The sequence below is a fragment of the Mugil cephalus genome, chromosome 9, assembly GCF_022458985.1.
Source record: "Mugil cephalus isolate CIBA_MC_2020 chromosome 9, CIBA_Mcephalus_1.1, whole genome shotgun sequence".
NCBI classification, from domain to species: domain Eukaryota; kingdom Metazoa; phylum Chordata; class Actinopteri; order Mugiliformes; family Mugilidae; genus Mugil; species Mugil cephalus.
Window position 1 is genome coordinate 11,561,446 of NC_061778.1, and position 25,578 is coordinate 11,587,023.

General features: G+C 42.8%; 3 protein-coding genes across 8 annotated transcripts; 2 read left to right on the forward strand and 1 right to left on the reverse strand.

Annotated features, from left to right (window-relative positions):
• The first annotated feature begins 659 nt into the window (after positions 1 to 659).
• itpkcb (inositol-trisphosphate 3-kinase Cb) lies at positions 660 to 18,187 on the forward strand. Of its 2 annotated transcripts, none has more exons than XM_047594413.1 (8): positions 660 to 1,049; positions 3,439 to 4,802; positions 13,214 to 13,313; positions 13,573 to 13,786; positions 14,074 to 14,278; positions 14,792 to 14,893; positions 16,039 to 16,110; positions 16,252 to 18,187. In XM_047594413.1, exons 2-8 carry the CDS (start codon positions 3,630 to 3,632, stop codon positions 16,459 to 16,461), a joined length of 2,076 nt encoding a protein of 691 aa, XP_047450369.1. In that variant the 5' UTR covers positions 660 to 1,049; positions 3,439 to 3,629; the 3' UTR covers positions 16,462 to 18,187. The 2 variants fall into 2 exon arrangements, with proteins under 2 accessions (XP_047450369.1, XP_047450370.1); XM_047594414.1 differs by lacking the exon at positions 660 to 1,049 and adding an exon at positions 1,628 to 1,732.
• c9h19orf54 (chromosome 9 C19orf54 homolog) lies at positions 16,926 to 22,067 on the reverse strand. 5 transcript variants are annotated; one of them, XM_047594417.1, is made up of 9 exons: positions 21,855 to 22,067; positions 21,721 to 21,769; positions 21,494 to 21,545; positions 21,197 to 21,404; positions 20,266 to 20,334; positions 19,902 to 20,026; positions 19,564 to 19,693; positions 19,398 to 19,468; positions 16,926 to 19,264 (listed from the first exon to the last, which is right to left on the reverse strand). In XM_047594417.1, the coding sequence occupies exons 4-9, from the start codon at positions 21,355 to 21,357 to the stop codon at positions 18,927 to 18,929; spliced, it is 894 nt and encodes a 297-aa protein (XP_047450373.1). In that variant the 5' UTR covers positions 21,358 to 21,404; positions 21,494 to 21,545; positions 21,721 to 21,769; positions 21,855 to 22,067; the 3' UTR covers positions 16,926 to 18,926. The 5 variants fall into 5 exon arrangements, with proteins under 5 accessions (XP_047450373.1, XP_047450374.1, XP_047450375.1 ...); XM_047594418.1 differs by having other exon boundaries at positions 21,494 to 21,548; XM_047594419.1 differs by having other exon boundaries at positions 21,494 to 21,548; positions 21,693 to 21,769.
• A 113-nt stretch (positions 22,068 to 22,180) lies between these two features.
• Positions 22,181 to 24,570, forward strand: snrpa (small nuclear ribonucleoprotein polypeptide A). Its single transcript, XM_047594423.1, has 7 exons — positions 22,181 to 22,248; positions 22,585 to 22,673; positions 22,776 to 22,948; positions 23,028 to 23,201; positions 23,522 to 23,698; positions 23,800 to 23,888; positions 23,988 to 24,570. The coding sequence occupies exons 2-7, from the start codon at positions 22,601 to 22,603 to the stop codon at positions 24,145 to 24,147; spliced, it is 846 nt and encodes a 281-aa protein (XP_047450379.1). The 5' UTR covers positions 22,181 to 22,248; positions 22,585 to 22,600; the 3' UTR covers positions 24,148 to 24,570.
• The last annotated feature ends 1,008 nt before the right edge of the window (positions 24,571 to 25,578 follow it).

Consider the following 25,578-nt stretch of genomic DNA (forward strand, 5'->3'; position numbering starts at 1 on the left):
CATCTACGGAAACGCAGAGGTACCAAATCACAAATGTTCGCGTTTGTTGTAACGGAGAAAGAAAGCATCAGATACGTGATATATTTGATTTATTATCGCTATGTTCCATTTTTTTATATCTTAAAAGTAAAACATGTTAGGTATAAATTTAGATAATGACTTTCAAGACACCGAATTTCCAACGGGACCTCTCGATCCATCTCAGTGCAAAAAGGCTGATGCTGCTTTCAAGTGCTGTAGAAAATTCAGGCCGGAACTCTGTTTAATAAGAACAACAGATGCTCAACGTGGGTCACTAAGCGGTTGAAAATGTTATCGACTCTTTTTAAATTAAGACTGACAAAGCTAAAGATGTCTTTGTAAGATACTATCTCAGAATGATGTCAAAGTTGTTGATTCACGTTTATAATTTTTCGATTTAATACTGAAAACAGGAGAGAAATGTTATTTTTTTTCTATCAAGCAAATTAATTCAATAATATTTTATTAATTGTTTCGTACTTGTACACTGCAACCGAGGAAATATTAAATAAATAAACCCCTGTTTTTTAAAAATGGCGTGACTTTATCTTAAAAGAGGCCAAGTTTTGACGGCTACAAAAGGAGAAACTTCGTGGAGCACCTGAAGGCAACTTCTTTAAATCCACTGACAAAACCCTCCGTTAAAAACCCACGGTAACATTTTACCAGACACAGTAAATTCTGTAAATGATGTATTAACATGTTCTTGACTGCATCTCGTTCTGATCATTTTGCAATTATTTCTGGTTAAATTTGTGTTACGCTAACGTCGCCAATTGGAAGTTGAACCTGCCCCCGTTTTTTCTTTTTCTTTTTTTCTTTTTCTTGTTTTTGACGAGCGTTTCCTCTTTTTGCTTTAACCACATGCTGATACTACACAACACGCATCGGCATTTCACAGGCTCCATCTGAACAGACGTGCCACATCTCCACAGCGTGCTGTAAACCTTTAAAACCTCCAGCCTTTTTACGCAGTTGCTTCACACACAACATCAGAAGAAGAACAACAACAACTCAGGATTTGTCGAGTAAGTTTGACAATTTTTTTAATTTATTTTTTATTTTTTTTGTAGTGTGTACTATGATTATAACTGTATTTTTGGCTCCGTTGTTGATTCGTTTGAGTGTTTTAGATGCACAAAATGCTTCCTTGAATAATGATTTTCTAAAGTAGTTTAAAGTCTGGATTATAAAACTTTTAATGTCACACGCAGTTATCTAGGATCAGGTTTGCGCTATGAAGAGATGCCATAATGAATTCAACGGGCAGCACTTTGCAGAACAGTTATTGTTATGCTCAAGCTTCTCTTTAAACAAATGTCTCTACTGCTCTATGATTTAATTGACCGCCTAGATCCGTATTTACTGTTACAGTTAAGTCTGTTGTAAAACGGCAACTTCCCATTAAGGATGTGTCACTCATACGTGCATATGTGCATACAAGATTCTTGAGGGGTGTGAGTCACCGTGTATGATTATTTTATCATTATGATTACACAAGAATGAACTGGAGTGTGCTGTGCGCTGTGAGCTGTTTTTTCCATTGTTATCCTTCCTGTCTCATTTCCTCTCGGTAAGCATTCCTTCTGACAATGTTCTGTCACAGTAGGTGACAGTGAGTAACGCTCAGCAGCCTCTCAGCTACTCTTTGAGGATTGTGAGGAGTTTTTCTTGTCTTTAATAGGAGGAAAGCTACCACTGCATAATTAGGGTTTGTATGCTTTTTCTTTTCCGTATTTGCATGTAAAACGTCTCAAAACAGTAATTTATGAATCACTTTGAGTGGAGAGTTTGTTTTTTTTGTTTTTAATTCATGTCACTAAAAGATCTAGACTTTCAAGTTGAGTGTCAGGCACTGTTTGTATTTGTTGGCAGTCAGTAGATTAAGATCACAAAGAAGATGACAAAGAAGTGAAAATAAAAGTGCCATTTTGTCGCTATGTCGTGTTGCTAGTGTAGGCTGTAAACAAAACATTTAATAGGGGAAAAGTGCTACCAGGCGTGTTAACACAGATCTCAAAACAGGCAATGTGGACGGAAGGCGGAAGATATTTTTTCTACCTTTCCATTTCACTAGTGGATCCAAACTTTTTAAGCTGAGCTGCTGTCAGTCGGTCCATTAACCTTCATCATAACTCAATAATCACTGAGCCTTTTTATCACTGAAAGGCAAGTTGTGCCGTGTAACTACAATAGGCCGTCAAGTCGAGAAAAGGCCACTCTTTTGAAATTGTTTCATACGTTTGAATACAGAGGTTTCAAAACAGGCAGCACGAAAGGAAGTAAGATGCTGTATATACTTTATATGTAAATACTGTGTGTGGAACATTGATAACGAGCCTCTTGAGGATCAACAAGATTGCGCTATAACTGTTAAATGATTAAACTGAACATACACTTATTGCCAGTTGACTGAGTACACTAGTGAAAATGAATGTATTCTAATATGACGAACCTGTGCTAAATTTAAATATATGAGAAAGCTGTTGATTCAACTTTGTTTTCATTCTGGAGGCTGTGGTTTGTAGTACTATTGATTTATACTGTGTTATAGTGACACATGTTCCTATTGGTATGACAACCCTATTTTAGGGTTGAAGGCTAAACACTTTCATTTAATAGAGTTGGAACATCACCACAAGCTTCATCCTCCAAAATGATCATACGCTTGAATTACCAACTTTCTGATGCTTTAATGTGAAGGAGGATTTAGTCAGGGCTGTTAGTAGTGTACCCAGTAAACTGCCAAGTAATAGTAGTATTGTAGATCTTGCCATCTCCTTTAATAATGAATTATTGAAACCAAAAAGCAAAAGAGGAATCATTTAAAGAATTATAAAGAAATACACCTGGCTACAATATTGTCTATTAGATAATACTTCTCTACTCTTAACAAATATTACTTAGTTTTACCATGCAGTACAGCATCTGCTTTTATACTGACCTTTCTTTTCGGGCCACTGTGCTTTCACAGATAGCCATCAGAGTCTGAGATCTCAGATGAGATTACTGGACAAGTGTATAGTGTCCAGACACATGAGGGCAGTATTACTCTGACTAGCGCGGTGAAACCTTGACTGTATTTGCTCTCGTTTATCGGTGATATTTAAATATTTCCTTCAGTCACATTTTCCTGTGAATAAACTCCGGCGGAGTTGTCTTGACTTTAATGGGACAGTTTCTGTCCTATAGAAGGAAATAAAATCCGAGTTTTACCGGTGATGAATCACAGGTTAATACTTGATCCGGGCATTGTGGTACAGGACTTTATTTGTTTGCTGAGAATATGCTGGTGCGCAGTTAATGAGGAGTCAGACAGGTTTTATGGGGGTTTACAATAAAGGAGTGTATTGTTATATCTTACTGGTCACAGTATGTGTGTTTCCTGAATTTCTCATCACCTGTTTGTTCCCACAGATCTGAACAATACCACGGAGGAAAAGGGGTGGACTAATTACGCATTTTCCATGATTACTCCTTGGATTTGTGACTAATGGCTTACTGTACATAGTAGGAGTCACGGCTTGAATAGTTTAATCGTCCCTTTTCGAAATCAGACACTGAGGGTGTGTCTGGTCTGGCTCCCTGCTACTACTACGGCATGCAGGATGGGCCAAACTCGCTCGGATCTATCGCATAGCACCACCACCACCACCACCACCTCCCCAGGCAGACCAAAATGGAAAGCGGGCGAGACGGCAAAGCGGCGCATTCGTATCAGCAGATTTAGGAGCGGGGAGAAGCAGCGAAACGACCAGTTCAACAGGAATCCGATGAAAAATAAAGTTCTGTCGTGTCTGGGAAGGAGAAAGAGAGACTCCAGCCAAAGTGAAGCAGGGTTAGGTAGCGGAAACGCAGCCGGAGATCCAGCAACGCACCGCGGCCACAGGGTAGGAAAGTTACCGAGGGACGAGGTTGTCTCGTCGGCGGGGGAACACCGAGCAGCCCCGGGTTGTTTTGAGACACCGTCCGGCCTAAATGGCAATGGCAACGCTAGTCAGCGCGCAGTGAACCGAGAGGCAGCGGCTGGCTCGTCCCATGCGTCAGGCTTGGAAACACGGACCGGTGAAGTCAGTGGTGCGGGCTGCGAGGAGCCGAAACCCGTGCGAGAGGACAATGCCTCGGACCCCCCGACGAGGGCCATGGAAGATCAGCCACTGGGGGGAAACAACCAGGATCTCATTGTGTCTGGGGTTAGGGAACTGACTGGTGTGAGCTCAGCTCAGTTACTCTCCTCTCAACCTGAGCGGACTTTGACCCCGGATCAACATTTGGATGCTGGACTGTCGACAACGGACCATCACGTTGAGGATAAAATGACAAAAACTGACTGTAGTAGTGTTTCATGTCCGCCCAAGGGGGCCGGCGACCAAAACAACAGTGGCCTGGTTGAACCCGAGAACCAAAAGGACTCTGATGAGACCCACCAGAGTCCAGCGGGAGGCCAAAGTTTTCCAGGAACTATACCAAAGCTCATCATAACCAGAGACCCCAGCCCGAGTCGCTCTCCGGGGTCACCGGGTCTGCTGACCGTGCGCACGGAGCTCGGCACCGGCTCCTGTCTGGATCCCCACCCGGACGACGAGTCCCCCTGCTCGGACAGCGGCTGCGGAGGGTCCCCGGCTCTGATGCGCTCCCTCAGGAAGCTGTCCAACTCGTCCTCCATATGTCTGTCCTCCGCCTCGTCCTTCGAAGAGTCCGAGGACGACTTCACAGGCAGCGACATCGAGTCCAGCCTGTCTCCGGCTCGGTCTCTTTACAGCCCGGACGATGGGACAGGGGTGAGTGTCATTTTAAGATCATCTGAGCATTTTAATGGCAGAAGAATGAGAAATACACTATTGAGTTTTCATTTACTTTACACTTATTTATTTCGATATTGCACCATACCCCCCCTCCCCCAACACACACACATAGTCATAAACCAATTCAGCTACCAAAAAAAAAAAAATATGTGCAAAAACAAACATTGTGCAACTGACTATAAAACAGCAGATTATACAGTGTGTGATTAGAGCCACTCCTCCCCTAGACAAACCATGCTACCAGGTACGAAATGACCGCACAAGTACAAATTAAAAGGCCGGTGGAAAGCCAGTTAAATGTTATTGTCGTGTTAAATACTATGACAATAAATACACTGTATACAGGATTACAGGTTATTACTCCTCTGTCCCGTAAGGGTTCAGACACGAGCAGTTTGATTAGTCATCATATCCATAGAGCAACGACACTCACGGATTTCCATAATTACTTCAGAGGTTTTACTCATGTGATGAGTACTGCTAATTACATATTTAACGCAAAAGGAGGGGAAACTGGCTGTTATTGTCAGCCCCCACATGGGAGCCCTTCAACGCCCTCATGCGTCATGATCACATGAGCCGAGCCTCAGGGCCATTTAATCACTGCAAGAACGCATTTTTGAATGACATGTCATCTGATGTCTCTGTAAGATGCCATCAGAGTGATCTTGAAGTCAGCTCGAAGGCCCACAGGCTTTAGGATTTCCTCTCCTCCAGTCGTTGAGATGCAGTTTTAGGTGTTCACGTAGGAAGCCGTGATGTTTCCCCCCCGGGTGCCATCGGGCTTTGCTGCAGCGTTGACGAGACACGCTTGGAATGTCTTAAAAACAGGATGTCTCCCCGTCTTAACTTTTGTTGTTGGAAGCATGTGAATCTTGAATGTCCAGGTTTTCTGCTGCCGGCTACGTCACTGAGCATTCATGCTGAAAGCTATTCAGTTTTGCTACTCAGCATTGCTATTCATACCGCACCACAGTGACCTAAAAAAAAAACCCTGGCGGTATTTATGCTTACATATTTTTAATAATCTACTGCCAGTTGTTTTTCCACAGTACAGCCTGACCCAGCCTGGTATTTCATTTCTGTTTCAAGAGGAGGAGAACATTTGAGCGTCAGTCGGACTTCACAGTAGTAATTTGTGGCGTCTAGAGCGTCACTCCAACACGTGTCTTTGTTGTTAGCTCAAATTTCTGTTGTCTTCATAATCACCGTGAAATGTAGGTGCTTAGGTGCGAACATTACAACAAAGTCGGTGGAGTTGGCTGTTTGAGCATTTGTCTTAGATTTAATTCAGTTAATAGTCAAAAAATGCAACAACCACATCAAACAAACCAAAAGAACTAACAACCAAACCAAACTGAAAGTGCCCACATATTTATTATGCACACAGGTGTCATGTCCATTATATCATCTTAGGCTCAATTAGTAAAAAAAAAAACACAACCACAAAGATTGTAGCCCACTTATTACCGTCAGACGATCACTTCAAAGTGTTCGTGTATGTGCACTCCTAAGCCTTAGCTTTTGATCGATTAATTTGCCAAGAGCCAAAGGTCCGCAGTTGTTTTGTTGTGTTTGTTCAGCCATTTAAAACACACACGAGTCGCTCGATTTTCAGTGTTATGAAACGAAGAAAAGCGGAAAATCGTCGCGTTGATGAGGAGTGAGTTTGGAGATTTTGCTTGAAAATTATTTGACTGTCAAAGTAGCCGCTGAATAGTTTCATCTCCAAACAGCTCGCCACACCTCTCCTCATGTGTTATGAAATAATTATCCTTTCCTCACTCAAATATTACATATTCTTTTTCTTTTTTCCAGTGTTGTAATATTGTAGAGTTTGCACATTTATGAATGACAGCATTTATGAGATCTCTGTCTCTCTTTTTTTTCATCAAGTGTGGGGGTGGGTGGGGGGGGGGCTAATTTCTACACAGGACAAACATATTGATTCACTTCTGGTTACGGTAACGATCTCTCGAATTAGCCACTCAGTGGACAGTGTAATTTCCTGGCTATTATACCGACAGCCAGGAAATGAGCAACCTGAAGAGTTGCACTTGAGCTGTTGTAACAAACAGGATGACGCCGGCCTGTGGTTTCTGATAAGAGCTGGTTTATGATGGGCACGTTTTGCCCTGTGAAAAACCTCAGTTGTTTGCCGTAGTCTTTACAACAAGTGTGCTTGCTTGTTGTTGTTATGGGCTTTAAAATGCCGAGGCCACGCTGTCAGCTCTCTGACAACCCTTTCATTTCATACGCTCTGTGAGTCGCTTGCTCACACTCACACTCACACACTCACACACACACACACACACACACACACACACACACACACACACACACACACACACACACACACAAACTTGCCGCGATGCCGTCTTGCATTCAGAGCTCAGTGTGTGTCATGGAAAATTGGGCTGAAGGCTGAGCCGGTTGCTAGGCGACATCTTTGCCATATATGGTGCTTTTTTTTTTCTCCTCGTCTTGCTCTGTCTCTGTCGCTTAACCGACAGTATCTACTCTGTCCCTGACATTTGAATGCTATTAGATGTAAATTCCTACGAAAGTCTCCTCAGGCCGACAATACACACATTCTTTCATGTTATTACCAGATTACCCCGCTTTCATATGATACACTCTTTCTTTCCCCCAACATTCGGCTCTTCATTAAGGCTTAACATTTTCCCTTGAGGCGCCGTGAGACACTCAGTGGAACAGAAAACAGGGGGAAAATCAGAGTAAGACGAGAAACGCTGGAGCCCAGGCAGACAGAAACATATATTGAAACTTCGAGCGCATAGCCTACACGTGATGGCGAGTCTTATTCACGCATGCTTAATCCCCTCGAGCCACAATTGCAGACTTGTCTAACGTCCCACACGACACTCCCACAGCACTTATGCACAAAATCCATGATACTAAAAAAAAATCCACGGTGCAGAGTTAAGAATGAGAAAAAGAAATGCGGTAGATTTTTGTTCCGTTTCTGTGATACACGTTCACCCGCCGGTTCATTAGGTACTAGTAAAAGGCTTTTTAATATTTAATATTTACTAACTCTAAATCCTCCTCCATGACAATTTTGACGTTCAGTTTAGTTGAATTAACTCGGATTCAACGTTATGATCGTTTTGGAGGGTGTAGCTTGTTATGTAGGCTGTTATTTAGCCTAGTCTCTAGTGAATGGGGTTGTCAAAATAATAGAAACAGCTGTTGGTACAACACAAAGCGCAGTGTCCACAGTTGGATCAACAACTCTCTCGGTTATTTTAAAGAAATGCTGAGTGATCTTCGTGAAACTGGTGTGCCTAATAAACTGACACATATGTATGTATTGCACTGCACGCATAATCGCAATTATTTGCACAGTTCAGAATACTATAATGTCAGCAGCAATGCAACACCTGAAGTGAAATGACATGCAGAACCTAATCTTATTTTATCTTTCCTTTATCTTGTTGTTTTTAAGAGAGTCTCTTTAATGTACAACTAAGCTGCTGTTGCAAAGTAACTTCCCTTGTGGATCATTAAAGTCTGTCTGAATCTAAGTTTAATAAGAGCACATGTAAAAATACTATGTGACAAATGAGCGAGTCTAGTGTTCATTGTCCTGTGACCTCTGCAAATTCTGATTTAATTATTATTATTATTATTATTACTGATGCATCAATGTCTACCAGAATGCTTTTTTGTCGCCAGCTAACGACGTCTTGGTTATCTAAATTGCCACTATTATAATTCCGATTAAGACATAATGTACAGTCTCTGGTAGAAAATAGCGATGTAATATTTACTAAAGTTTCATCTTCTCTATACTGTGCCATTTTCAGTGGCCCACCACAGCTGAGCGCATTCAGCACCAAAGAGTCAAGGGAAAGGGATGTGGTTTGTATAAACTAGTTTTGAGAAAAGAGCTCGAACAGTACTGAAAACTCGGCTTAGTGTATGCGCTTCGCTGTAGCTGATGATAGTTGTCTGACAGGTTCTGCTTTGCCTCTGCAAACACGCACACACACACACACACACCTTAGGCTGCCGACGAACTTGTCACACAGACAAAAGGAGAACACTGGGAGGGTATGGAGAGGCCTCTCGTCCCTACCCCCATGCCGCCATGTCAATCATGAATCCGGCAGGAGATTGGCTCGGCATGGGGCTCAGGATAGGCTCTCTCAGGATTAGAGGATGAGAGAGAGAGAGAGAGAGAACAAAGATTATAGCGAGAGAAAGGGAAGACGGCTCATTGTGTTGAGGTGTGCACCTTCAGGGTGAACGCATTCAGGGAGGAAGCGAGAGGGAAAAGGGGGACTAGTTGACGCAGGCAGATAGTAGGGAGAAAGAGAAAAAAATTCCTGCTTCAGGTCAGGAGGTGGATATTCTTGATGACTGCAACGAAGGTATCAGGTGTTAAGCAAGTGCGAGAAAGAAAGGAAGGGAGGAGCGACGAGAGTGTTGAAACAGGAGAAATTGTGAATTGAGATGACAAAAAGAGGTTGCAGAGAGGGAGATAGAGTCAGTGTGAGAGCCTGTAGCCGAGGAAGATTATTTACAAGGCGGCGCTCGCCTCAGTTTGCAGGACAGCTGAATAATTGGACTGGCAGAGGACTGAGGCTCGGTCGAAGTAGGTTTTAGATGAGTGTGAAGGACCTCGGGGCATCGGGGAGACACACATCCCTGGGAGTGCTCGAGCGGGAAGACCCTGTGCCCATGGTGCAGAGTGTTTTGTGTTGGCTGCGATCTCGCTTCGTCTCGGGGGCAGTGTGCGCCTGTGTCAGCGCCGCCCTCCTCCTCCACTACTGCTCCGTCTGCCAGGTAAGAAAATGGATCGGGAACACATTTAGCCAGAGGACAGCGACGCAGGTTTAAAATGCAATCTGTCTCCGGCTGCGTTCTGGGCTGCGTTCGCCGGCGCCATGCTTCTTCAGAAAAGAAAAAAGATATGAGGGTGGAATAGACTAGATGCAGGTGACAGATTTGGGTGTTCATATCTGATGTAACTGATAAGCTACTGTGTTGCTGCTGGGTCAGTATGTGATGGTTATCTTTGCATTGTTCAGTCCGGCAACAGGCTTGTCATTCTTTATGCGATCAGTTCATTTCTTAGGATAGAACTATTTTATCATTCTAATAGGTGCAGCTTCACCTAAAGCCTTAATAATGACTCTGAATAGCATCAGAAAACTGAACATTAAAGCCTCCATTACACACTAGAGACTGCATCAGTCTTAGCGAGGTGTTTTTAATAAACTACTGGAGCGTGGTTCTTGCCCGCCACACACAATAATCATGTGTGCGAGTCTGAAGGAGAACGACGTTAAAAGATTCTTGTGACTTCTCTGAGTGTAACCATTGTTGCTGTCATGTGAACCACATGGTGATCCTGGCAAGGACGCGTCTCGTCTGAAGACACTCGCCGGATTCAGGGAGTGGACTTTCGCAAAGCGGCGGAGGCGGGCCGCCGTGGAGCGTGATGCGCTGTGGGGAAAATAAAAATAACTTTTTAGAACAGATGAAGAAATCTGCGCACAGATCAACGTCAACGCTTTGGGAAGTGAGGAGGAGGCTTAGGCAGCGGAGAACGGCTAAACAGAAGCTTTGTGTTCCTATATTCATGAGTTACATAAAAGAGAAAGCGCCGATGGTGAAGGTTTGAGCGTGTGGGGTGAAATGTGACCTCAGTGTTTTAAACGTGTGCATGTGGGACGGAGACGCAGGATGAGGTAGCTGCACTTGCTCACTTTAAGCCGAAACAAAAAGGCCTTTTACTGATTACATGCTCTCCACATTATGTCGAGCGGACCATTAGCAGCATTAGCTTCTGTCAGTGCTGGTCCTATTAAGGAGATGCATTAGACTCCTTAGACCCAACACATTAAGCTGTCAGCGTGAAGCAATTACATGTGGATAAGTGAAGTGAAAGAAGAGAGGCTGGATGTCTGCTTCACCGTCGTCTTCCTTAGGCGAGGACAGACACAGATAATAATAGATGAATAAGTTCTGATGGGTAAACAGAATTTGGTGATTGTTGTGTAAATAGAGGCTGTGAAACTGATGTTTAACTGTGTACAGGAGCTGCAGTGTGTTGATCCAACAGGCAGGAAATGTGAGCCTTTAAAGTCTAACATATATGCAGACAGCGTTCACAGCGTAAAAATACAATCTCACTCGATATGAAGACGATTTCAAGAAAAAGAAACTTGCAGGATGCTTGCGCGTAATTGCACATCCGTGCTTTTCAAAATAAAATGCCTTAATCGAGGCTGGGAACGGTGGATGTTTGACTTAAATGTGAGGTTCATCATGTTATTTTAAAGTGTTGGATAAACCAAAACATATCTGCCTTCAGGACAGTAGCTGAGTCCTCATATCGTCTTTTACGGGGTTCTCTGGGAATCCTACACAACAGGTTTATAATTGCGCCTTTAAGCAGCATTTCAGAGGCCAGACTTCGCTGGTGACAGTTTTAGTGATCTGGTGGCCTGTTAGATCAGAATCAGAATCAGAAAAAAACTTTATTTATATTTATTTATTAAGGGCAATTAGGAGAGCGAAGAGGTCTGTTGTCTGATATTTTTCCTCACAGTTTGTATGTAGCCGTACTGTGGTGAAAAGGGAAATTGTGACGTATGCTGTAAAGGCTGAGACTATTTTTATATTCTGTTTTCATTCTCATAAGAGACGGTTAAAAGTCGATGCTGGTCTGTGCAGTTTGCTTTTGAAGAAATTCTGACTAAAACAACAAACTCAAACAAATCTAATGGAGTGGATTCTCAAACTGAGGAAGGACGCTGTGGCAAAACAAACAAGATAGGATAAAAAAGCGTCCACAGTGGAAAACTTACATAACTTGCTTTATGGCCTGGCTCATAAACATAATTTGGGAGCAGATATCTATTGAACCGGCCGCCCACACGCATGTCCATCTCTGACCACATGTAGGTCAAAAGCACGCCATCTGGTTTGACCGTCGGCGTGCGTCAAAACGAGCAAGGGGAATGTTTCTCGTGTCGCAAAGCGCTGCTTCCGTGTTGCAAATTTGGTGAAACGCTGCGTCTCTTTCGTCATTGTTCTTGGCCCCGGGGTGACTGAGGTTACGTCGGGGTTAATCTGTTGATGCGATTGAAGGCTCAGTTCACAGACGCCCAGCGTTCACTCTCGCTGCTCCCTGTCTCCTCCTGAAAAACCCTGACATTGACCAGCTGTCCGATGAGGCTCGAACCAGTTGAACCCTCGAATGAATTCACGCGAGGAACATTTGTGATGAAGACGAGATGCATGAATTATTTTGAAGGCGTTATTGTGGCCTATTGGCATACAGTATAATAACTGGTGGTTAAAGTCCATCATCAAGTTTATTCTCTACCCTAAATAAGCAACGATCAAAGCAACAATAAAGATTACAGCATTAAAAGCCTGGAAAAAAACTCCTTTAATCTTTCGATGCTAGTTTATGCCGATAATGTTGTGTCACTTGTTACATGAAGAATGTTTTTCATGGCTTTCCAGCTCCGGAGTTATAAATCAGCCCTTCTTCAACCCAAAAAAAAAGCGTTTATTCTTGCTCTAAGGTAAACACAGACCGGCAGTTTCCGTTGTGTGTGTATATTCCTCCGTTAAGACTGTTGTTATTGTGACAGAGTTTCAACGGTGCAGCTGGGGAAAGAATGCAGGGCTCAGATAGGGCGAGCGGTGCGAGGCGGAGCCATTCACACAAATCATTCAGCCATAAAAAGATTAATTTTATGGTTGTAGACTCTTGTCCTTGCATTTTATTGCTCACGTGAATGTGTTTTGCATCCCGCCCCAGTTTTTCCTTCCTGTTCCTTTCATCACGATTGTTCCTGTGTTTGTTAACATTCAGCGCAATTAAGCCGTTTAGTGCCGCAATGTAGCTCCTCCGCGACGGGCTGCCCCGTTGGTCGTGATTTCCCACACACACGCGTTCTAATCAATCAATGTCAGGTTCTTCTCAAACTGCTTGCGTCAAAGCCCCTGTTGCACACTGTCCTTGCTGTGGTGTTTCCCAACACCGATAACTATTACACACACACACACACACACAGTTTCAGACAGTACGGTTCTGTTTTACGACACCACGGTGGTGGCTTTGGTAAATGTTTCATGAATGGGCTTTGTCATGTACGTTGTGCACCTGGCCTTGGCAGAAGGGGAGGGTCTGTCCAATGTCTACTGATATGTTTGTGTGTGTTTGTGCGCAATACAGGGCGTGTTTTCCTTTAATGAATAATCATGTTATTGGTCTGTGTGTTTGTCCAAAGAAGAAACCCCTCCAGGCTGATTAGTCAGTGCTTCAGATTTGTCATCGGTGTGAAGCCACACTCTTTTCGACAGGACGATGAAATTCTTTTTCGCTTTTCTTTTTCCAGAATAAGTCTTGGCAGAAGTTGAAGACCATGGTTCACTGTTCCCCATTTCTTGTGTCCTTCAAGAAGTGTTACCCATGGGTGCAGCTTGCTGGCCATGCAGGTAGGCAACGATATTAATGCACGATGTGCCTGTGAATGTGACGTGTACACTTATCGTTAGCTTTGCCATATTCATGTCATATTGGGTTTTAATTGTAGTTGTGACTGGAAATGTGTTCAAATGTTACATCTGCCTAACAGGATCTGTAAAGCTCAACTACAATGCACTTACAAGTAAATAACTGGATGTCAATCTTCTCATCCATCCGTCTGGAAGTGAGCGCGAATTTTAATCCTCGTTCTGTTTCTTTCCCTCCAAGGTAACTTCCAGGCCGGGGAGTACGGACGCTTGTTGAAGCGATTCTGCGAGTGCGAGCAGCAGTGTCTACAGAAGCTGATGAAGGACACGCTGCGACCCTACGTGCCTGGATATTTCGGTGTAGTGCAGAAGGGCGAGCAGGACTACAACCTCATGGAGGACCTGCTGGCTGACTTCGACTCTCCCTCGATCATGGACTGCAAAATGGGCAGCAGGTGAGGCTCGGCCACGGAATATGTGAAACCGCTCTGACTGTTTATCAAATCTTATCTGATAAGTGTTTTGGAAGATTCACTGAGCCTTGAATAGAAACCGTCATGCACATTTAATCTGCTTACTCCCACTTGTTTGTTATATTTACATAGAAAGGTAGTGGTCTGTGTCATGAACAAAGTGATTCACAAGACTAAAATAAGACGACACGGAAACTTTTAAGACTCGAGAAAATTCATCATGTTTAAAAAAAAAAAAAGAAAAGTAATATTAGGCCTTTACTTTTCAGGACATACTTGGAGGAGGAACTGATAAAAGCCAGAGAGCGTCCACGTTTGCGGAAGGACATGTACGAGAAGATGGTAGCGGTGGACCCCGGGGCCCCGACAGAGGAGGAGCGGGCTCAGCAGGGCGTCCTCAAGCCGCGGTACATGCAGTGGAGGGAAACGCTGAGCTCCACCGCCACAATGGGCTTTCGCATCGAAGGCATTAAGGTCAGAGGTCGTCCAGGCACTGTGAACATTCCTTGCTTAGGAGGATAAACAGCTGCATGTTTCTGCAAGACGTAAACCGATCAGTGGGAGTAAATACTTGTATTCACAACGCAAGACCACAAGCCAGCGTGAAACTGGAAAATAACAGCCGGTTATAGGTTGTTGGCTGGATGCACAGACATTAAGAGGACTGTTTGTTCTTTCTTGAGTAAATCCAGGGCTGGTTGTCAACACGCTCCGAAAGTAGATTTGCATGTTTTTTAAGGCCTGAAGGAAAATATGCGATGACACACTGTGAGGATTTAGAGCAGCCTGCTCTGGTTTTATCTGCAGCCAGGACGTTTATGTTCATATATGTTGGTTCCACCTGTATACTCGTGTACTTATTGAAGACATGGTCTGAGAGTGACGCACATCAGAACAGCTGCACTCTTGTACCTTTTTACTAATGGCTGGAAGGAATTATTCCCCTCATGCAAATCAAAGTATTAATAGATGTTCATTCTTCAACAGAAAGCCGATGGCACGTGTAACACCAACTTTAAAAAGACAAAGCACAGAGAGCAGGTGATGCAGGCCTTGGAGGACTTCGTCAATGGCAACATTCAGATTCTGGTATGTTTATTTTCCACTGTGACATTTTATAAATATTTTAAGGACCAGTTTGACATTGTTTTATTTTGTTATCAGTTTATCTGTCACTGCTTTCTCTTGTGGGGACATTAAGTTTTAGGTTTTATTGCAGCGTATTCGGCTTCATTTAAACCTGATGTCCTCGTTAGTGGACACTTAAGTCTGCTATCTAGTGGTAGCAAAGGGTCAATACAGTAGTTAGTCAGTAAAAACATGGTAGCGGTCATTGCATCGGGTTCATTCTACAGACGATCACAAGACAAAAGGAAGAAGGAACAAAATCCCTTCAGATTCTGTGGTTAAAATATTTACTTGTGCTTATTAATGTTCATAGATTGATTTGATCCGCAAATTTAACACAAATTCTATCAATAGCAATGAGCTACAACCTCACTAATTTGCAAATATTTGTTTGAGGATGTTGGAACTTCACTGTTGCAATTCTGGTTTTGCTCAGCCATGTACAGATATTAGAATAAACAGTTTTACATTTTGTCACACATTTGCTGACTTTATTATAATATAAATAATGACGTTTCAGGAACTACGTCCTGTTGAAAGATGGTGCTTAGTTTTTTATACTTATTGATCCCAAATACCTTGGAGAAAATTAAAAACGCTTACCAAACTAAACCTCGCGTCTTAGGAGGTTACAGACTTTATAGTGAATATGAATCTAGCACGAGGAACTGTTTTGCACTCAGCATAAAGACCAGGCAGAAGAAAGGAGAGTAAATGAGTGGCCTGGACCTTCCCAAAGGTAACAAAATCCTCCTGCCAACACCTGTAAAGCTTCTTTATTAACATTTTATTGTTGTAGTCTAGTCTAATTATTTCCTGGAGCGGCTGGATTCTTGGAACCTGACCCTGTGCAAGAATGAAAAACAACAAACAAATAACAAGTCGGGGTCAGTTTTCCAGGGTTTGAACATATTAAACAAGATATAATGTGTTAACTTTAAAGGTGCAAGCAGGTGGATTTTGTTCCAGGTTCCCCCGGTTTCTTTGATTATGCTAAGCTACGTTAGCCAGGTGCTGGTGGAGGTTTCGTGTTTTTCAGGCACAGAGATCCTTTGCTCTCACATTCTGATCGCCTACATCTCCTGTCATTTCTTCGTTTATCTTAGAAACTCTACCTGCAGCAGCTGGAGGAACTCCGCTCAGCCCTCGAGCAGTCGCATTTCTTCAGGACACACGAGGTGAGATCTCATTTTATTTGATTTTTCTGAACAAACCTGCTGCCCCACTTGTGGATCTGTGATATCACTCCCTCAGCTTCTGTCCTAAATCGCTCGCATACCAGCCCGACGTCACCCGACTCACTGGTTTCTCCGTTGCAGGTCGTGGGGAGCTCTCTTCTGTTTGTGCACGACGCCTCGGGAAAGGCCCGAGTGTGGATGATTGACTTTGGAAAGACGGTCCCCCTGACGGCCCCTCAGACCCTGGACCACCGGACGCCGTGGGTGGAGGGCAACAGGGAGGACGGCTACCTATGGGGACTAGACAACCTCATAGAAATCCTCAGCAGCATGCTCCCGCACACGCCTTGAGAGGGAGACGTGACTCCGAGGACTGGAGGGGGGAAAAACTTTTGGGTGTCCAGGCGGTGGTAGAGAGAAGAGGAGGTTGTACAGAGGCGGACAGGGGAGGCCGCCTGTTTGATGAGTTTTTAAAGACCTTCTGCTTAATCCAAGTGTCTTTAAGAAAGGGAGGTTGAACACGCCCTTTGAAAAGTGGACTAAACCAGCTGTATGTGCAGAGCAGATGAGGTGAATTTAATGCACAGTTGTCTCTGGGCTGTGGCCCGTCTTCCTCTTTTTTCCTGCAAAGACATGCATGCGTCCTCCTTCTCAACAGCTCCCTCCTTTGGTTAGAGGTTCACATAGCCTCACACCCATGAACTTGATCCAGAGGAAACTTTTTTTTTTTTTTTTTTTTTTTTACTCAGCCTTCCAGGATCTTAAGGAAATGGGAGTTGTTTTTTTGTTTCATTTTTTTCATGGACCATTTCCGATGTTATAACACAACACTAAAAAAAAAAAAAAAACACTGGTCTGACCACGTGTTAACTAACTCAGTGTGTAAATACAGTCTTAATTTAATTATTATATTTTTTTTGGCCTTGGTATAACCTCCTTACCTTGTTTGTACAATTTCCGTGCCTAGCATTTTACACACAGAGCTGTTTGATCATTCCAGTGAAGTGGACTCCTGCTACCTTTCTCTCCAAAGAGTTCACCCAAGTACAAAACGATTTACACTTAATCCCAAAGTTTTGACTTCTAGTAGAATCTCCAAAGTGTTTTCTTAATTAGGGTTTTGTATGATAATGCAGTGAAGTGTTTGTTATTTTTCTCATTTGACTGTACAGTACGCAGCTTGGGAGCCATGTTTGTCTGGAATATGTTGCACTATGGATCCTCACAAAGCCATTGAACAAAACGAGCGGTGCCTCTGTGGGTCTTAAGACAGGAAGCAGCGGCGTAGTCCTGGGTTTACAGTTCAATGTGAAATGCTCGCGTCTCTCTGATCCGTGCAGCTCGGGCGAGTTTTACAGCAGAGCAGTGGCTTGAAGGCTAAACTGAAACTGGAATTGCCTGATTAAAACTGATCGGTCCGTTTAGACTTCTGCGAGTTTTTACGCGTGATCCTGAAACTGGAAAACCTGAATGTGACTTAACGATTTAAAGGTTAATTGCTGTAAACCTCATTTGGCTACACTAAACCTGAGCTTTGAAGTTTTTGTATGCAACACTGAGTTTACAAAGAAAACGGCACAGTCGTATTTAGATATCGAGGCGGCGCTTGTTCGTGAGCATATCTGTCATTCCTTGACTGGAATGCAGCAGGTTGGTGAACATTAACAGTGTTCAGTCTTCCAGATGTCCTTTGACAGTGTCATGCAACACTGTTTGAGGTGGGCATAGGCTGGTTCACTCAGCACACACAGTTCCTCCATGAGTGCTGCACTTCATGAAATTGGGATTTAAATTTAGGATTTTCTTCTCATCTCTGCAGAGCAAAACATACCAGGACACAGGAATAAAATAGTGTTTACAAAGTATTATAATCCACAGATTCTCTTGTTGTCAAACTATCAGGTCTTCTAACTGGGTGCTGCTTTACGAGCACAAAAACTGGATGGGTAACCACATTTTGTATTTTTGAGTCGGCGTGTTTTACTGTGATAAAACGCAAACTGGTGGAAATTGTTAATAAATCCCTGCTTTGTGGAGAAGGTCGTGGATTGCAATAAACTGAAAATAAGAGTCTTCAGAGTTTGAGTTTTTTTTTTTTGTCTCTTCTAATCTCACAGGCAGTGAAATACAACAAAACATTAAGACAAGAATTTATTGTATAAATAGTTTTTCAGACTTAAGCAGAAAAATCGTGTTTGTTTTTGTTGTTGTTGTTTAAATAAAACTACACAAAATGTCGTATTGAAACACTTTAAAAAATGTAATTCCTAAAAATGGAATATTAAATAAAACATTTGTTTTTGAACACCTAGTCAACCATAACATTATGACCACTGATGACAGGTGAAGATAATGGTGCTGATCATCTTCTTGTCATCACTATGTCATCTGATAGTGGGTGGAATATATTATGTAGCATGCAAACATTTTGTCACATTAGGAGGAAAAGAAGGTAAGTGGAAGGATTTAATTGTCGTTAATATCCAATCGACCACCTGCGGCATGCACTGGTCCAACAAGACCGATCCATGGAGGCCCCGACCAACTTAAAGGATCTGCTGCCAGTGTCTTGGAGCCAGATGTGACAGCACACCACATCAGAAGTCAAGTGGAGTCCATGCCTCGATGGATTAGGGGTGTTCAGTCTGCAAACGTGTGATCTACACAATATTGGGCAGGTGGTCTTAGTGTTCTAGCTGATCGCTGTCTGTGTTGATGAGTGACCTATCCTTTAAACTCCACAAAGCACATACAGTTTAAATGGGCTACATTGCACCATAGGAGTTCACTGTCATGCTTCGTAAGCAGCGCTACATTCATTCATTCCCCAGCGTCCTTGTGTGGAGCAGCACAGCCTGTCCAGCCAGCCCGGCTTCCACCCCTCCTGGAGGAACCACGTACTGGGTCCCATCATCAGCCCTCTGTGGGCCCATCGTCCTCAGCTGCTGGTTGCTCTGAGCCACGCTGTCCAAATCCCACAGCTGGTAGCGCAGGCTTTTACCCTGCTTAGCCAGGATGTAAACCTCTTTGACGGCCGCGCTGCCAACGGGGCAAGGTGGGCTGCCGTCAGTGGCGAGGAAAAGCCAAGGCAGAGTGGGATGAGGCTGAGAGTCTTCTTTGTTCACACTGCACTGGTCTACACCAAGGAGAACACCTGGAATGGACAAATGTGTTGATGTTTTTATAGAAGTTAAACCAGGCGCACATTATAGAAGTTGGTTTAAATAAGTCTGACCTTAGTAACCAAGGTATTTTTTTCATTTTGAAATATGAGACTCTTGTTTTACCAGAAACGACCGCCCAGTGGGCCCTGTGGCCGCTACGCTGACACGGCTCGTGGTTGTAGTCCTCATCATACCTGAACGTGCCGTCAAGGAATTTTTTACCTCTAATCGTAAACTTCTCTTTTATGACGCACGCGGCAGAAAAAATAAATCTTTTCTTTCAGGATACGGGATGAGAACGGGTTGTTTTCCCCACAGGTGAGTGATGATGGCGGCAGCATTGTTACCGGTCAAACCCCCTGAGAGAAGTTCAGCCCTGCAGTTACAAACCTCCTCCGCCAGCAGGGCCATGTTTTCAGCTGGAAAAAACAACAAAACAAAAAAACAGACCACTGAAACAAATGTTAGCACCAAATTCCATTTTTAATCGCGGGCTGCATCTTGCTATAAAATTTATACCGGCAACCATAAAATTATGACCTCCTGCCTAATCTTGTGTAGGCCTCATCCTCCACCAAAACCAAAACCACCAAAACAGCCCCCAAACGGTGTACACACTTCAGATACCTGAAAACATTTCCCCTTGAGCTGTGTATCCCCTGTTCCGTGCCGTCTGAACCACAGTTTCCATATCAACGCTGAGCTGCGGTCGCCGAAGATGAGCAGCCATCCACAAAGCCACCAGACCACACCTTAGGAGGTACAAAAAAAAAAAAAAAAAAAAACACCTGACAAGACACACCCTGACAAATATGTTTAACGGCCTAATCATGGAAGCTTTCAGGTTGTGCTAATGACATAATAGTCCCATTGTGTTACATAGTACATTGAGATTACAGTTTCGGTTTGACGTACTTCTCAGCCAAATGTACATCAAGGAGTTACTTGACAAGAATTAGAGTGAAACCAGAGTTTCACCGTCCTGACTTACTGTGGGCCATCTTGAATTAGAGAAGGAACATATGTGTTCACCAGTATCCACTGCAGGTCCTTCCTAAAGCTGGAGAACAAAAAAAAAAAAAAAAAAGGCACTGAATAACTTGAAGGCACATTATTCAACAGGAACAACTCATTTAACGCATGAAAATCCACTTCAGCATTCCTGCAACAAGCTCTTTTCACAGCAGCCATTTTTTTTTCCAAAAACATGTCAAAGCATGGGTAACACAAGTGTGATTGATAACATTCACTATGTTCCCTTTTAGGTGAGCCAGGTCTCACTGGAATGTTTGTGACGCACTAAAAAGAGACGTGATCATAATTAATTTGATCAGTTTTGTGTTTTCTGGCTGCAGTGAAAAGGGCATATTGAGATTTGGACTTGACGCACACGCATCCCTGTGACAGGCTTATACGTTGTATTCAGGCTCTGTTGACTCTTGCTAACTTCAAATAGGGTTGTGTTTACCGTGAGTAAACTCCATATGAAGGCAGCCTCTTGTAAGTGGCAGTGTCTTAATAAAGTCGAAGTTCACGTGTGGCGTACGCCGCTTCCCACACCGTGACCACAAGCTCACGAGTTCCATTTGTCACATGTTGATTGAACTCTATTACTAGGGCCAAAGTTAAGGTTGTGAATCATATTACCACACACTGACAGATGTTTCCAACTTCTCAACTGCTAAATAAGGAGCTGAATTAAATAAAATGTGCCATTTTTTTTTCTATGTTATCATTCAGTGAAAGCATCTATTGGGTCTGTCATCTTGAAAAATGAACACAAGTTTCACTGGATCGTTTTGTACATGGGCATCTAATAAAAAAAAAAAAAAAAAAGGAACATCAGGTTACATCAGATACAACAATCGTGAGGATTTCAAATGAGATGCCAGCGCTGCAGAATTCAGCCTTTTAAACCTCACCTGCTCTCTCTCTGACTGAGCAGCATACATGCCTCTGTGTGATCCCCTTCCACAGCACTCCTGCTGCTGGCTATAGTCTGATACAGCTTCTTCTTTGGTGCAGAGCTCGGAGGCGGAGGTGGGTGGCATGGAGCAGGTGGTGGAGGAGGAGGAGGTGGCATCTGTGGGCACTCGACTGTTATATTTTCCGAGTCCCTGTTTGGTTAACCTTCATAAAAGTGGAAGCTCGGTTAGTATTTCGCTTATCTTTACAAGTTACAAGTTATAAAACGACTAATAAACAAAACATGGACCTACCTTGCCCTTCCCCTCTCTCTCTCTCTTATCTTCTACAACTTAGCTCGTAGCTCTGCTAACAGTAACAAAGAGCACCAGTAAAGTTGTGTTAACTCTGCTGGATGTTATTTTGGTAGAAGATTAAGAGCAACAGCGTATCTGTTATCTTGTAACAGTCGGTTAACTTGTTGTATTTTGCACACACTGATCTCGCTCTCACTTCTTAGACTAGCAAAGTGGCAAAACACCGGCTTTGTGTCCATATTTGGTTGTATCCTCTCGCCCCTCTTCTTCTTCCTTGTGAATATTGTGACAGTAAAATGTCATAGCGCCCTCCAATGCATCTACTCGCTTTACTATGTTATCTGAAAAATGTACTCACAGTTAAATCATGCGTGTCAAGTAACTGCAGTAACCTGCACGTGGGTAAAAATACGACTGAAAAAAAAAGCAGATAAAAGAGGTGTTATGCTAAAACGAACAAGAACAGGTGTTACACGATGACTGCATCTTGAATTTAACAATATAACTCGCTTTCTGTGTCTTTGTTTTATATGTATTAAAACGCGGGTGGGTTATAGGGCACTATGTTCAGTTACATAGGTACTAAGTACTAAGTACATAAAATATAACAGGAACGTGTGCAATTGTCACGGAAATCTGGTTGAACACGGAACATATTAGTGTAACGCCGGAAGCTACGTTTGTGATGTTTCTTAACGCGAGAACTAAGAACGGGATCCGTGAAGGCCGGGATTTTCATTCATCGATCCGAGGTGAGTACTCCGTCCACGGTGAAATATTCAGCTTTATTTTTTATTTAAAAAACACGTTTAAGCAAACAACTTGTTGACTGCGATAACGCATCTAGTTTGGTCTCCACCCGTAACGATACTAGCAATTCTTATCAAGCAATAGGCGAATTTAGTTCGATAATTATTGTTTGCTCATTTCAAGCTAGCAGTTAGCTTACAAGCTAACGTTCACGCCATGCCTTCATCCTGGAGCTTTTTTCCTATAGCTAGGTCGTTAGCTGCTTAGCAGTTGATCAGGCCAGTGCTTCGAAATGTTTTGTGGTGAATATTATTTCAAGTTTTTCTTTCCCTCTGCAGCCAACAGTTTTAGAAAATGGCCACTGCGGAAGTACGGCTCAATCACACAATCTACATCAATAACTTGAATGAGAAAATCAAGAAAGATGGTGAGTTGAGGTTTTTGTGGTCCATTTTTCAACCTTCTGTTAATAAACAGTATCCAAGTCCCTCTAACCAGACTAATGGCTTGTCTCATTTTCTCAATGCAGAGTTGAAAAAGTCGCTGTACGCTATCTTCTCACAGTTCGGACAGATTTTGGACATACTGGTCGCACGAAATTTGAAGATGAAGGGCCAGGCCTTTGTTATCTTCAAAGAGGTTAACAGCGCCTCCAATGCACTGAGGTCCATGCAGGGATTCCCTTTCTATGACAAACCAATGGTGAATACAAGACCACTTCTTGGCATAGTATACAAACTGTAGGTGCATGCGGTCTTAACATTTCTGTGTCTCACTGTAGCGCATCCAGTACGCCAAACAGGACTCGGACATCATAGCTAAAATGAAGGGCACATATGTGGAGCGTGACCGTAAGAAAGAGAAGAAGAAGCCAAAAGGACCTGATGCGTCAGGAGCTAAGAAAGCTGCGGGGGCTGCTGCGCCTATGATTGCTGGGGTACCTGCTGCTATGCCTGTAAGTAAAACATGTGTTTATTGATGGGAGTAATGTTAACGACAGGCCATGTTTACATAACCTCTTATTACAGTTTAAAATGCAGCCAAGTGAGCAGCACAGTCTTTAAAGTATTTGCATGAGTTGTAGCCAAATATAATTTCAGCAGCTGTAACATTCTTGTTTCATCTCGGATCCAAAACAAATAAAGTAGGAATGTTATTTCAGTAAAATAAAGATTGAAAAATCAAAAAGAAGTGAATAAAGAAAGTGGAACCTAAGTTGAAGCAATTGATAAACTCCTTAAAATTAATAAATTGGTGTTGTACTTAACTCCTTAGGGAATGCCTCCTATGAGCCAGGCTCCACGCATGATGCACATGCCAGGACAGCCTCCTTACATGCCCCCTCCAGGCATGATGCCACCTCCAGGGATGGCACCCGGCCAGATCCCTCCTGGTGCCATTCCTCCTGGTCAGATGATGCCCGGACAGATGCCAGGACAAATGCCTCAGCAGGTAGCGTGTGTCCCCTTTCTAAATGAACACATTGTCAGTTCGTTCTTTTTTTTTTTTTTTTTTTTTTTTAATCTTAATTTTTTTCTGCTTTCTCTTCACAGGTTTCAGAAAATCCACCCAATCACATCCTCTTCCTCACCAACCTGCCAGAGGAGACAAACGAACTCATGCTGTCCATGCTCTTCAACCAGTCAGTAACGACTTATTTATTATTATTATTTATTTATTCATTTAATTAGAAACGTTTGTCTGTTAAATGCGGAAACTGACTGTGACGTCGTATCTTTAGGTTCCCGGGGTTCAAGGAGGTGCGTCTGGTCCCTGGCCGCCACGACATCGCCTTTGTGGAGTTTGAGAACGAGGTGCAGGCTGGCGCTGCACGAGATGCGCTGCAAGGCTTCAAGATCACACAGACAAATGCCATGAAGATCTCGTTCGCTAAGAAATAACACCTTTCAGGAGTCGTTTTTCTTGCATAAACCCAGGTCTTTATATTTAAAAAAAAAAAAAAACAACAAAAAAAAAACAGTACACCGGTGCCCCAAACTAAGAAACTTTTTTTTAAGAAATTGACCTTTGCGGTTCAGTAAAACCATTTCCCTTCCAGCCAGGACTACATGTAAGTATGCATCAGGTTTCTGTGTTTTTTATCTTGCAGAACTGACGGAGCTCTCACTGTAAAGACAGTCGGGTCTTTTATAGAGGGTCCTATTTGGTATTTACTTACTTTATTTTACACTCACTAACACAGGCAATGTGACATGTTTTATGTTTTTTAATTGTTTATTATAAAGCATTGCACCCAGAGTCTGGTCCGCCAGACATTGAACCTGGAGCTTTTTCTTTTTATAATTAAATGTTTCTTTGAGAAAGTTCTCTTCATTTCTGTGTATGTGCCAGTGTGAGTGTGTCTAAGGCCAATAGGTGGAGCTATGTACCAACTTTCTTCTACCACTGACATTGAGGTAACTTGCACAGCATTAATCTTATAGTGAGATCTCATCCTCATGTGGATTATTTGATTAAATTAATCAGCAATGTGGGTTTTGCTTGGTAAATCACACTTTTCGGCATTATTAATAGGCAGAATCACAAATGGAAATGTAATGATTGAAAACTCTTTGTAAAAAAAAACAAACCTGTGAGTCAGACCGTAGATTGGCCACATCTGCACAAAATGGAATACTTCTAGAAAATTGAATTCCTAGTTTTTCATTGGGCATATTTTATTAGATCGTAGCCAAACTAATACTGCTTTGATAAAAGTAATATAAAAACCTCCTTCGAAGTCATAATATCACTCGTTCTTGTAAAGTAAACCAGTGGCGGTCTCATTCAGAATTGTGCTTTGAAGTATGTACTGCCCGAACAAGCAATATTATATCTTTGCTGTGCCTCTAATCCAGATACAGATGGGTTAGGTTTAAAAAAAAAAATATGGAGTAGATTAGTTGAAGCATTTCCTCTGTTTCTGTTGCAGTCTTTATTTCACCCCTCTTAGAGTAATGCAGAAACTAGAGTTTAAATACTGATTTAATGAGTGAATTTATTCAACTTTCTGCCTTTTACCTTGGTGCTGCTGTATGCGTAACTGTGCTGTTTATTTGACAATATTGGACGTTTCTGGATTTGGGTGCTCATTGCTTTAGGCCTGTTTTTTCGACAGATATGTTTCGTGATGGCACAGTAGTCAGAGAAGAACTAGTCAGACCCAACTTCAGCCTGAAGAACCTGGGAGTCCCTTTTTAGAGGAGGCCGGTGCCCAACAAACACTTTTGCACCAGTATGTTATGTAACAACCTACGTAAGCAGCCACATAATGTGTAGAAGCTTGGCTATGTGCCTGAAAACATTTACCCGGTGCTTCTCTTTATTCACGT